Raw genomic sequence first — 13,105 nt, 5'->3', positions numbered from 1 at the left:
TACTTTTAGCACTTAAATGGGATTCCAGTAACTTAACATTATTATGATAAAAACGTACTCGTAGCATTTCAGATTATTGAGCAAAATAATAGACCCAACGTAATCGAAGGCCCTAGAGAAATCATACAAAGTGGCTTAAGAGTACATTTATGTATCATGTAATGGTAGCATGTTTCTTCCAAAAAAACCATCAACCGCCAGATCCACATGCTTAAAATCTTCAATATTGTTCTTTATAACACTTATCGGCTGTTTTTGTTAAATGATTTGCTTAGGATCCTAGGATACATAAAAACCATTCGTTTTCTAATGATGAATTTTATTGAATAAATATATTTTTTTATAATATAATATCTGAACCTAAACGTAAATATATCTACTACAGAAAATATCTTTAATTTGGCTTCTTTTTGGCTTGCTCCTTATAGTAGTAACACAGTATATACATAAAAAGTGTTTAACCAAACGAAAAATAATATCGTTCTAAAAATATGTACAACTTTATCATATATCTGTACATAATACTTTTTCTTGGCTTAAATAAAATATATTAACTTAGTACATAAGGCACTTGTTAAGGCACTTTTAATTATATCCAAAATATTTTATGTCCCATGCCCATAAACAATGCACAAAATCATCTTGGAAACTAACCGTTTATCTCGGACTAAACTCGTACCCGTTCTGATGCGCCCTAAAATTTCCATTATTATAAAATCCCTGATATCCCCCATAAACCCCTCTACCAAAACTCCCCCCTGATCTCATCCCTTTATCGTTACTATACACCGTATTATAATTATGTAAAATATTGTGGGGATGATACACAGGTCCGTAGTTGCAAATTTCCGCTGAATACGGCTGCGTGATCGGGCTCAGTCCTGCGCCAAGGATATTGGTTTGGAGCAGAGACGGACTCGGTGTCTGATTGGTCGCTTGGTATCGATTTTGGAAGATCATCGAAGGATGGGAATCGGCTTGTAACGTTTGGGTGGTAGGAGGATGGTCTAGTGATTCTTCTTCTGTAATAAACAAAAACAAATTAAAGCAATTAATTGAAAATGTTTATACTATACGGTTTTTAAGTAAATTAGTGTAATTAATATATGGGTTTTATATGATATAATATTGTACTTGTAAACTTGACTAGGCTTGTTAACACTTATTTTTGGCAATTGGTAAGAACAGAAGAAGAACATTCCTGTATGGTCTGTGACCAAATTCTTGCATGACCAGTCTCGCCGGGCATTAAGCCTGTATATACTCTTCATTGCCTCAAACTGCACTACAGGCTCCAGGAACAGAAGATTTAACAAAGTCTCAAGGACTTTGGTTGGGGCCATTCGTATTGATCCCATGATGCTTTGGCATGCGAACTTTTGCTTTCTCCTGGCAGAATCATTAAACGTAGGCCTCGTATGTGAGAAGAGGTTTGATAAATGAGTAGTTTCAATAGATGATCTTAGGGGACAGCCCCTAACGACGCAGTTCTTGATATCTGCGCAATCGATAACGAACCGTTCTAGAAAGATATGCCAGCCTCCCGGAAGTAGAATAGGTGGCGTGCCAGAGTTACGTCTCCTTGTAAAATGTAAGAGCTCTGGCTTTTTGAAGTTATTCCTTTGCCTCTCCGAGAGGAACCACCTCTTGCATTATGGCGAAGTTCATTTTCAGGGCAAAAGTCTGCCAAGTCGTCAGCATAGACCTGCGCGTTTAAGTATGCCCTATTTAGATAATTAATTAAACCGTCGGTCACTAGCCACCACAAAGTAGCAAACAATACTCCGCCTGGAGGGCAGCCTCTAGCCACTAACGTGTTAACCACCTCGTTATTAAGCTCGGAGGATACAAAGCTCTGCAAGAGCATGGTCCCCGTCCATCTTATTAGAAAAAGTTCCTAGTCTAAGTCACTCCAAATGAAGAACCTTTGGAGGAAAACGTTTTGGACATTGTGCCAGAAAATCTTAAGACAAGTGTTAGAAGAAATGGTGCCTTATTAAGATTACCACACGACATTTATGCATTCACAAGAGTGGATTTATGCAATATAAGTGGTCCGAACATGAACATAAATACCGTGCACCAACATCTGAAACAAGCAGACCTCACAATTTAACTCTAGCAGAATAAAAGTGAACTCGGAAACAACCAAGGTTCATATCTTGTATTTTGGATACGGCTTTCACACCCGATTTACGTACAACTTTGGACTCGCCGTCTTTATTAGAAGCGATTCAAGTGCAGGAATTATTATTGCGGGAGATTTTAACGTCACCAATGTCAACTAGTTGACGTATTCTAACACTGATGAGGAAGGGTCCTAAGCAGAAGACTTTACGATTAGTCATAGTCTAACGCAGCTTATACGGGAACCAACCAGAATCCCTTATAGGCAAGGAGACTTTTCTAGAGTCCTGGGGCCGTATTTTCGAAACCATGCGAGAATCTTCGAATGCGAACAAAGTCGAGCGGCAAAATTCGCACACGAATTAAAAAGTGCATTTTTGAACAGCATTCGAAATTTCATTCGCATGCGAACATGAAATGTAGTGGCAACGTAGCAAAATCGAGTGCTATTGGAGGCCGTGTCAACCGGGATGAAGACGATAAAGATTTTTTAACCTAACCTGAAATGTAAGTTTAAAAACATCAGGGAATTTTGAGGTTTTTTCATGGCGTTTCTTGGATTTTTGCGAATTGACTTTTTTTTTAATAAATTAAAAAAATAAAAAATATTGCGGTTTTGTGTCGAGCGAGCGAAAGAAAGAACTAATTTCATTTATGGAAGAGCACCCGGAATTAAAGTCGGGCAAATTCACCCAACATTTTTCGGCTAAAACTGCACAAGCCTTGTGGATAAAACTAGCGGACAGATTATACAGTCTCTGGAGCATATAAAGAGCACATCATCGTAATAAGCTTAATCATTCGATCGTAATAGGCTTGCTTAATGTATATAATTTATTAAATTGAGCATCTGCATACATTTCAAATGGGTCAAGAAATGAAGAGTACATCCTATTCCTTCTATCTGCCAGAGTTTTAGTCTCTTCCAGTGCATCGACGACGTTTCTTTGCACAAGATTGTTTAATCTTGCCATTTGATTATTGTTATTTTTTTTTCAATAAACAACAAAAAAAACACTACGAAAATACTTAACCAACTCACAAATTAAAAAAAAAACAAAGCTAGTTTAAAATCAAAACAAGACGAGTGGCAGAATCGCACACGAACTTTGAAATTCGAATGGTATATACCCATTCGACACACCGTATGCGAAAAAGTTCGCATACGAAGCGGTCAAAAATACGAATATCGATTTTTCGTGCGAAATCCTCTAAATTCGTATGCGAATCAAAGTCGAATGGTTTCAAAAATACGACCCCTGGATCTGTTTCTCGCGACGGATCCTAACTTACTACAATATTACCGTACATGCACCTCTAGGAACATCAGATCATAAATTAAAAAGCACAATATATGAACTAGAAATGGAAGCTCAGGATCCATTCATGCTGCGTAAAGTTATAAATCAGCTCACTGGAAACGTTTAAAGCAGTTCCTTTCTTCGTTTCTTTGTTATGATGTCTGTTTCAGAACCAATGATCTTTCAGCGTGTGCAAGAGATATATATTTCAGAAGTTATTTTCGCAGATATGGATAAGACTCTATTGGGAACACAAAGTTCTTCAAACAGCAAACCGTGGTTCGAGAACAGACGATCGATACCTGCGAGGAAAAATATAATGAGAGAGTAAAGAACAAACTTCTCAATTGTCAAATGGATCAAGATCGTTTTGGTCTGAAGCAAAACCACCAAGATTTTAATAGATTAAAAATTTCACTATTGATTAGAGAAGATGGTTCCGTTGCAATAATCGCAATGAAAAAGGCAGACTTGCTGGGTCAGATATTCGCATCAAACTCTACCGTAAACCTACAAGGCAAAACTCCATCGACGTTGTTAATAAAAGCTTCTTCGATAGTTTTCTATCACAGAGATCTTGAAAAGGTCACCGTCCCTGATGAAATACTGCCAGTAGTATTAAAAATAATGTGCGGTTGTGCTGACACCAACATTGTGCAAACTGTTTTCTCTTTCATACAGAAGAGGTCTGTTCCCTGGTGACTGGACACTTCGCTAATTCAACCGATACCCAAAAAAGGAGCCCATCAATTACCGTCTGATTGCTTGACTCTCTGTAATCTCCAAGATAATGGAGAAACTTGTTAACCAGCAAATTTTGAAGTATCCGGAGTCTACCAACATAATTACATATCGACCGTTATGGTTTTACGCGTACGGTTTTCGAAAACACAGGTCTACTGGCGATCTGTTGACCTTTGTCATGCATGTTTCGACTGAGGCTATCGAGAAATATGGTGAATTTTATGCGGAAGACAATTAGGTCTCAAGGGAATTTGATAGGGTCTGGAATAAAAACCTCTTAAACAAAGTGTATCTTATGGTTTACCATTAACTCTCGTTGCTTGGCCTGGAAGCTTTTTCGAGAACCGATTCGTACAGCTTATCATTGAAGGGACACATCTCGCAGTGGTTTCAAATTAAAGCTGGTGTCCCTCGGGGATGCATATTGTCCCTTTTCGACAAGACTTATAATATAATTCACAGATCTTCTGATAATAGTGCAATGGTGTTTTTCTTCAAGTCGAAGTTGGAAGCAATATGTCTTGGCATGATCATGTAGCGGGAATAGCTAAAGCAGCTTCTCAAAAACTTGAATCTATTTGAAATGAAAAGGCTATACACCGCAACAGCTTTTAATGCTTTATAAGGCTCAGATTCATCCATCTATTGAGTATAGCACATATGGAGCTCTGCACCCAAACACACTTTAAATCTGCTTAATTCCATCCAGAAGAAGGCTATACGTCTTATAGGGGATTCAGAGATAACTAGAACCTTGGCCAGGTTGGCGCATAGAAGGAAGGTGTTTTACCAATACTGGCTCATATTATTCCACCTAGGGCTATACACGCAAAATCTAGTCGACAGGCAGATCCGACTTATGAATGTCCTATAACATCTAGTACTATTCCTACATCTAAAACTATTTTTTTGAACTCCCAAAGCACGACTCTTAGAATTTTCTTGGAGAACTTATAAAGAAGAAATAAATAAAAATAATATAAAGAAGAAAAAATATCCACAGACACCTTCGGTGCGTAGCACTCGCGCTACTCGTGATACTCGAGTATCTTAGGGTTTGCCCTTTTGTGTCAGTGTATTCCGTAAACAAAAACCACCAACATGTGTGCTGGACAAAGAAAATGTATACCCGTATCATATCCAATATTATGTACAAAAATGACAAGAGGGAAACGAGGTACCAAGAGTTGCTTTTTCGCAATGAATACAAGCGCTTGTTCGAATTTTGTTCAATGAGGCCCAACTATCACCCTTGTGTGAGCCACCGAAAATCCTAACAAAAATAGGGATTTTACTAATTAAATAGTCAAGGGGTTTTACTAATTAAATAGCTATGCAATACAACTGAAATATGCGTTAGAAACGTTTGACATACAAAAAACTCAAGTTTTCGGAAATGATTGTGTAAATTTTAAGTAGCATTAAATTTAAAAACCTATAATGTTCTGAAATGTTTAACTTTTTTTTTAATAGTATTGAGTTTTAGAAGTATTAATATTTGCCTAAAGCAGTCTTAAAGCATTATAAAAATTTTACGTTTATGTTTTAAAGACTTGGAAATTTTTTTTCTATTAAAAAAACCTACAAAAAAATAAATAATTACATTAGATGAATCCCAACAAATCGTTGAACCCTATACTACAATATTTTAAAGAAAACCTCAAATAAGCACTCGCGGCACTTAGTTTACAATATCTGGGGGGCCATGTGGCTCCAAACTTCATAAATAACACCAAAAGAGCTCGAAATTTTCAAATAACCGAAAACGGAATCGTAAATTTCGGCGTGTGTATACGCGTTCGTAATTATTTCAATCGGTCCGGCCAATTTCGTTTCGCTTTAGAGAAAATTTCGGATAAACAATTTACCGCTTAATGTTTTGTTTTCGAGAAAATTCGAGTTTTATTTGATATCAAAGAAAAGTGGAAAAATTATTGTTATTACCTTTTGCACAACTATTTGGCGTGGATCGTGGAGTTGACCGTTGTTGCTTTTGTTGGCTTGTAGGACTTGGTACTTCTGGAGAACTGAAATAAAGGAGAAGAGAAATAAGCAAATTTTTATTTTTTTTTGGAGTAAAACTTAACCTTATCTAAAGCCTGAAATGTAATGCGCAATCATCGCGAGTGAGGGCAAAAACCAATAAAAATATTATAATTCTTCAGATTGTATTATCCTTATAAGAATATCACTACTTGCAAGTATCGCAATGCGGTGCTTTTAATTCTGGAAGTAGGTCTTCATGATTGGAAAAGTGTATTGATTATCATTGTGTGCAGCTTGCTTGGCATATAAATTTAATTTATTGTTATCAGTGATCCCTGCATGACCTTTAACCCATAAAAATAAGACTTATGTCTCCAGCTAGTTCTCTTAGGATTTGAAAGATGTCGAAGATGATATTCTTGTATATTAAAAGAAATTAATTTGTAATGCAAAATATACTACAGTGCCTTTTTGATGGCGCCGTAAAGATAATGAGATAAAAATAAATAATATGCCGTAAAAATAAATGTCTTAGTATTTTAAACATTTTGCCATAATTTTTCTTTATACTAATAAAGGCTCTTTTGTCATTTTCATGAATCATTATTATCACAATTATTAATATTAGGTGAAGCAGAAAGAGCAGTTAGTTAGTGACAGGTGTTTCTGCTTATTGGCTTCTTTAGGGCCAAAGCTATCAGAAAACCAAAGTAAAATAGCTTGTTAATTATTTCAAAATTTATGTATGACGGACTAGAAATATAGTTATTATAAATCCCAATTTGAAACTAATGGAAACAACCTCAATAAAGGCGAGTAAAATCCTCAACTATAGGCTCATAATGTATTGTAAAGTGTAATGCGCGTCAATGCTGATGATATATTAGGTGAACATCAACATTTTCTCTCATTGGCATTTGCAAATGACAAAGAAACTTTTTTACAAAGTACATTATAGGAAGACGGAAAACAGAAATATGGCCTTAATTTAAACTGTATTAATTAGATCTAAATCTGTGCTTTCTTTTTATTGGTAAGAGAATAACTCTTGTAAACTCAGTTTTATGCGCCAGTTCAAAAATGAAATGCAACTTTTCCGCAAAAGTTGATAAGATTGATACTGTAAGATATCAAAATATATCTTTAGATATCATTTTAATAAGTATGTCCTTAGATATCGATCATTTAATGTTGAATCCTTGCTTAGGGAAGATAATACTAAAATCATTAGGTTACATAAATATATTTTAAATAAAAATCAGTTATATGTAGTTATACAGTGCATCCGTAAGTAGCGGATAAAATGAATAAAAATGAAATGGACCGTTTCTGAAAAAAATGCCCGAACTCGTCGATTTTAATATTGGGTTTAGGGGTTTTCTACGTGGAAATTAAATATACAGGGTGACTCAAAAAAAAGATATGACGTCATCATTGTTGGTACTTTGGTTTTTTAGTTGTTGTTGTCAGTGTCAAAAAGTGAATGTATTTTGGTGCAAGTATTTGAAGTATTTTTACATTTGCAAGTAGTTATTGTTTTTGAGAGACGAAAGCAGGGTCATCCTGCGTTTTATTAGTAACTACACTTTATTACCTACTGTTATTGTATGAAATATGAAAAAATTAACTGAACGTAAAAGAATTGAAATCCTGTGCATGATTGGTTTCGGAGATATGTCGCGTATTGAAAAGGAAGTGGTTCAGTTGTTTAATGCAACTCATCCTTATCAGTTTCCTATTAGCCAAAGTATGGTAAGCAGAGTTGAAGCAAAGTTTCGTGAATTCGGGCATGTTCGAGATACTCAAAAAGCTAATCGGGGTTCAATAACTGAAGAAGATGAGCTTAACTGTTCCAAGATAATCCCAAAGCCACAAACACAGGCACGGCTTCTAATGTTAATTTATCGCGATCTACTGTACATAAAGTATTGAAAAAAAGCAAAGTTCCACCCTTATAAGATATTCTTACTCCAAGAGCTATCGGAAGTGATTTTGATCGCCGAAATGAATTTTGTGAACAAATCAGCAATTATATAATGATAACAATAATTTTGTAAAACGGATAATATTTTCTAAAAAAGCAACGTTTAATCTAAACGGCCATGTGAACAGATAGAATTGTCGATACTGGGCGACCAAAAACTCTCATTGGTTCACAGAATGTCATAGACAACACCCTCAAAAAGTCAATGTGTGGTGCGGTATAGTGGAAGGAAGAGTTTTAGGACCTTACTTTTGTGATGACACTTTCACTAGTGAGAGGTATTTGGACTTTCTTCAAAAATCTCCGCCACACTATGCTTTACCCGTTCGCAATTATCTAGATGAAGTTTTTCCAAATCGTTAGATAGGTAGACGAGGATTCATTGAATGGCCACCCAGATTGCCAGATTTACCTTCCCTCGATTACTTTTTGTGGGGATACTTAAAAAATAAAGTGTATGTCACTAAACCAGCGAGTTTAAAAGATTTAAAAGAACAAATACGTCGGGAAGTTAGAAATATTACTCTAGATGTCATTGACAACGTTTAAAAAGAATTTTCAAATCGCCAGGTTGTTAGCAGTGCTCAATTCGAACATTTAATTTAAAAAGGTATTTCTTTAATTTTACATTTTATCATAATTTTTCGTTCAAAATTGCTTATGTAACCACTATTTATTTGTACCATATTCTTTGTAAAAAAATGCGTTCTTTCTGATTCTGCAGTAAAAAATGGTGGTTTTCATTTAAAAAACATATTGATAACGTCATATCTTTTTTTAAGTCACCCTGTATATTTAATTTCCATGTAGAAAAACCCTGAACCAAATATTAAAATCGATGGGTTCGGGCATTTTTTTGACGGTCCATTTCATTTTTATAGAATTTATCCGCTACTTTGCGGATGCACTGTATAACGGATCAACCTTACCAAGATTTTCCAGTTTTTTGAAGAGGACTATTAAGATTTCTCTGAAATAGGTCCGGTCCTGACACACAAGTGTCATCGCCAGCGCTCTACTACTTTTGGCAAAGGAAAACCCTAAACAATGATTCTTATTTAATGTTACTATCGCACATTTCGATACTAAAAAATGATTGGTGAACACAACACAGTTAAAAATATCTAAAACAAAAATGAAAAATCTCCGATTCCCATCGCATTTCTATTTCTGGTAGTGGTGCTGCCAACTCGGTACGTGTGTGTCGCTAAATTAATATCCCTCAGGTATTCGGGCTCATCCGTCTTTTGTAGCGACGGCCCCCTTACAAATGACTCCTTTTCCCGAACGTTTATTACAGCATTTTTCGAATTCGGTTTCGGCACTAATGAAGGAAATTTATTGCGCATCTTCGAAAAGGTCAGGAGGTTCTTTCGAATTGGTATATGACTTAACGTCTATGGATTTCGTGATGAAAATTGACAAGCATAGTTAAATTAGTTGAAGTGTACATATCATATTGGAAATACAATGCATAATCAAATGTCCACACTCCTCTTCCATCAGGCAACAGTAAAAATTAGGAAATGTATGAATGCTTCAAGTAAGACAAAACGTTTTCAAGAAAATGATGAAAACTAGGTTGATCATGAATCCCAGGTATAAGGGCTGAAAAGAATAAAAGAGAAAGGATCTAATTCAATTCATAAAACTAAAAAAAAAATCCGCAAAAAGATGTCACTTTGACATTGAAGGGAAACTAATCACCACAATATGCCTAAATTTATTGTCAGAGAATTATGTCTAATATACACAAGTCCTGTACAGATAAAATATTGTAGTAGATAAACAAAGGAATTTAGTCAAATAATCGAGCAAGTAAATATCGTAAAAGAAAACATGAGCTAACATAAAGAATGAATGGAAAGAAACATACTTAACTTGCGATAATTTTCTTACCAATTACGTCAAATATAGGTGAAGAAAACTCATACTTCTTCAAGAAATATTATAATGAGTAAACATATATCATAGAACCTTAATAGATTCATGATAGCGAAAGTAAAATTCAAAAAAAGTAATAGAAGCTAAATTGATTCTTTTCAAAAAGTTGAATAAGACAGAAAACTTATCGGCTTCGGTTTTATCAAACTGGCGTAGTATAGTGTAATCTTATTCATATCATTAAATTAATTATTTATAAGCAAATATTAGAAATAAATATTGAAAGTAGCAGAGCAAAAAGTTTCGAAAGAGAACTGACGACGACAACTTGGCTAACGATAATAAATCCGAAAAAGAACAATTGATATTCATATGTAGAAGAAGAAAACTGAGTAGGAATGAGGGTGAGGGTATAAGATGAACTCAACAGAAATTTAATATTTCAAAAATTGAATAAGCTGTTATTAAAATACGCTTCCCTCGCATTCATGACACTTTATCAATCAATAATTTGTATGTTAATTGTAATTTTAATGTAAATTTATGAAGACGGATTACCAGGTAGACTTTGTGATAGCTCTCTTTTTGCGGTGAATATGTTATTTTAGTGATAATAATAGTAATAACATTTATTTGCAGTAAATGTTCAGTACTTACTATACTTGTACAAAAAGAAACTGGAAAGCAATTTTAAAACTAATCGGTAACTAAAGATACTTCGGTCATCCTCCACTAAAATGCAGTGATCTATTAACTCCACGGCAAAAATGGACTACTTATTCAACTTCAATTTTAAAATTGTTCCAAGTCCAGCATCCAACAGTACACCCACACCTAGACTTAATTTATAATATAATACAACACAAAGAATACAAAATATACAGTAAGCTTAACGCCTACAGTATTGGTGGTCAGTATAAATTTTACAGCATCAAACTGACGAAGTTATAAGACTTTACCAATATTTAAACTTTTAAAATGTTCAAATTTTAATCTTATCAAAACTATACATGACTTAAAGCTATAAAAGAATATTGATTAATTATTTAAAAGTTTTTTATAGTACGCGAAATAACTATTATTTGTAGTACCTACTTAATTTCGTAATTTTTTTAAATATTTCATATGCATAAGACAATTACAAAGAAACGAAAAAAATTAAGAAAACGGAGGATAAAACAACAAATACCAAGCAACGAGTCTAATTATTTTGATTGTTCTGTTCACAAATACACCACAATTGTGATTTAACCTCACTAAGAAAATTTTATCGTGCAATATACATACATTATCAACCCCAAACCAACAAATATATAAGTCATATTAAGTAGTTTGATTTAAAAGATAAAGTTTCATTTTGAATTTACAGCTATTTGTTGGTAAATGTTCTAGGCAGTTGGGAACATCATTGTACATGTGGTAAGCATTATAAGAAAAGTTTTTTTAAACATTGAGGTATTATGACGAGGTGGAATTATTAGTCCTCCATGTCTGAGGTATAGGTTGTGAATGTCTGAACGATATCTAATTTTATTGTACAGGTATGATGGAGTTTTAGTTTTTAATACTCCATTTCCAAAAATTTCAAAAGTGTAACTCCTTGCGCTTTTTCATGTTCAACCATCCTGCATCTGATAACTTAATGACACAGGTTGATATTTTCTTATCCCAAAGATAAATAAGACACGATATTTGTACTTTTTAAATTCTGTTTTGTTCGTATTGGATTAGACATGGACCATGAACTATATGACAATAATTAAAATGACTAAGAACTAAATTCTCTATAAGGTCAATTTGTCAATGTGTATAAAGAACTTTCAATGATGCTTAGGCCGTTTTAATGGAAAGATTTACACAGGTTTGATTGGCAGTAGATTTCCATGAATCGCTAAGTTCTTGTTAAGGTCAGACTTGTTTTTGTCAAAGTAACGTACCACTGTCTTGTTGGGATTTATTTTTAATCTATAGGTTTCCGAAAAATAATGCTCCAAGGAAATTGGTTTATTAGTATAGACCTTAGATTTCAGAAAACTTCAAAAGAAAAATCGATAGGACTCAAATCAAGACTGCGTAAAAGCCAAGTTATGTCACCTGGTCTCGAACTCGTGACAGAAACCCATTGGACGTGTGTGACGTTGCTCCATTCTGTTGGAATCATATTCTAGCCAGAAAAATTCTGCATTTCAAACATCCTCACATAACGCTTCGAATTCACTATAAGAGCACGTCCAGTCTCTTAACTTCAAAGAAGTATCCACCTCGCGATGACATCGTAGCCCATATATGATACCTTTTGGGGAATGAAGGAGTTTCTAGTACTTACATTTGAAATTGGTTACACTCCAATATCGGAAATTCTGCTTCTTTACGTGCTCATTAAGATTTAAATAAGCTTCATCCGAGAATAAGACCTTGGTAAACGTTTGTAAGCGGTCAATTTCTTGGTTTACGAATCCAGACCTCTGAATCCTGGGGTTTTAATTCTTGTACCAATTGAATTTTACAGAGGTGCAGCTTGAGGTCTTTATTGCAATATTATTGTAGCGATGATCTATGCATGTTTAGAGCACTTGCACCCTTCTGTATGAAGGTGTCGTTCTCGATAAACTTGGATGTCCGGATTTTGGTATCTTTAAACTTGTTCATCCAATTTCGAATGAGAGAATTGCTTGGTGCATCATTTAAGTAATTAAAGAATTACCATTTTTGTAAGAGGCACGGTCCGCTCCCTGGGAAAAATTCTCTTAGAATTTAGTTTCAGCAGAGAAATTTCTGCAATGTTCGAGGTTTACGTTACTTAAATGATGCAGAGCTACCAGTTACGTGTATATCAAAGCTTGATTTTATTCCGGTTAGTATATAGATTATACAGGTAAATAAAAATAGTCTATAATTTCAAAGGGATAATATTAGAGAGGAGAAACAGGAAGTTAAGGAAGAAGAGCATGAACGAAGTGTAAAACTTTTTTCAAACCATATTCTTAAATCTTATATTTTATAACCAAATTGGCAACATCCTATGAAAATGGGATTTTAAAAATTTCCTTTTAATACTTTGGAATGTAATATTTGGAAT

General features: G+C 34.4%; 1 protein-coding gene across 1 annotated transcript in view; it reads right to left on the bottom strand.

Moving 5' to 3' along the window:
• Positions 1-302: 302 nt before the first annotated feature.
• The window catches only part of LOC126738509 (T-box transcription factor TBX1-like), a 57,677-nt gene continuing 44,874 nt past the window's right edge, over positions 303-13,105 (bottom strand). The window contains exons 8-9 of the mRNA XM_050443880.1: positions 6,117-6,199; positions 303-1,022 (exon numbers count right to left, since the gene is read on the bottom strand). Coding sequence (XP_050299837.1) covers positions 658-1,022; positions 6,117-6,199 — 448 coding nt within the window. The 3' untranslated portion in view covers positions 303-657. The remainder of the gene's footprint in view (positions 1,023-6,116; positions 6,200-13,105) is intronic.

The sequence above is a fragment of the Anthonomus grandis genome, chromosome 7 (genome assembly GCF_022605725.1).
Source record: "Anthonomus grandis grandis chromosome 7, icAntGran1.3, whole genome shotgun sequence".
Lineage (NCBI taxonomy): Eukaryota > Metazoa > Arthropoda > Insecta > Coleoptera > Curculionidae > Anthonomus > Anthonomus grandis.
This window is presented reverse-complemented; position numbering and strand designations above follow the sequence as displayed.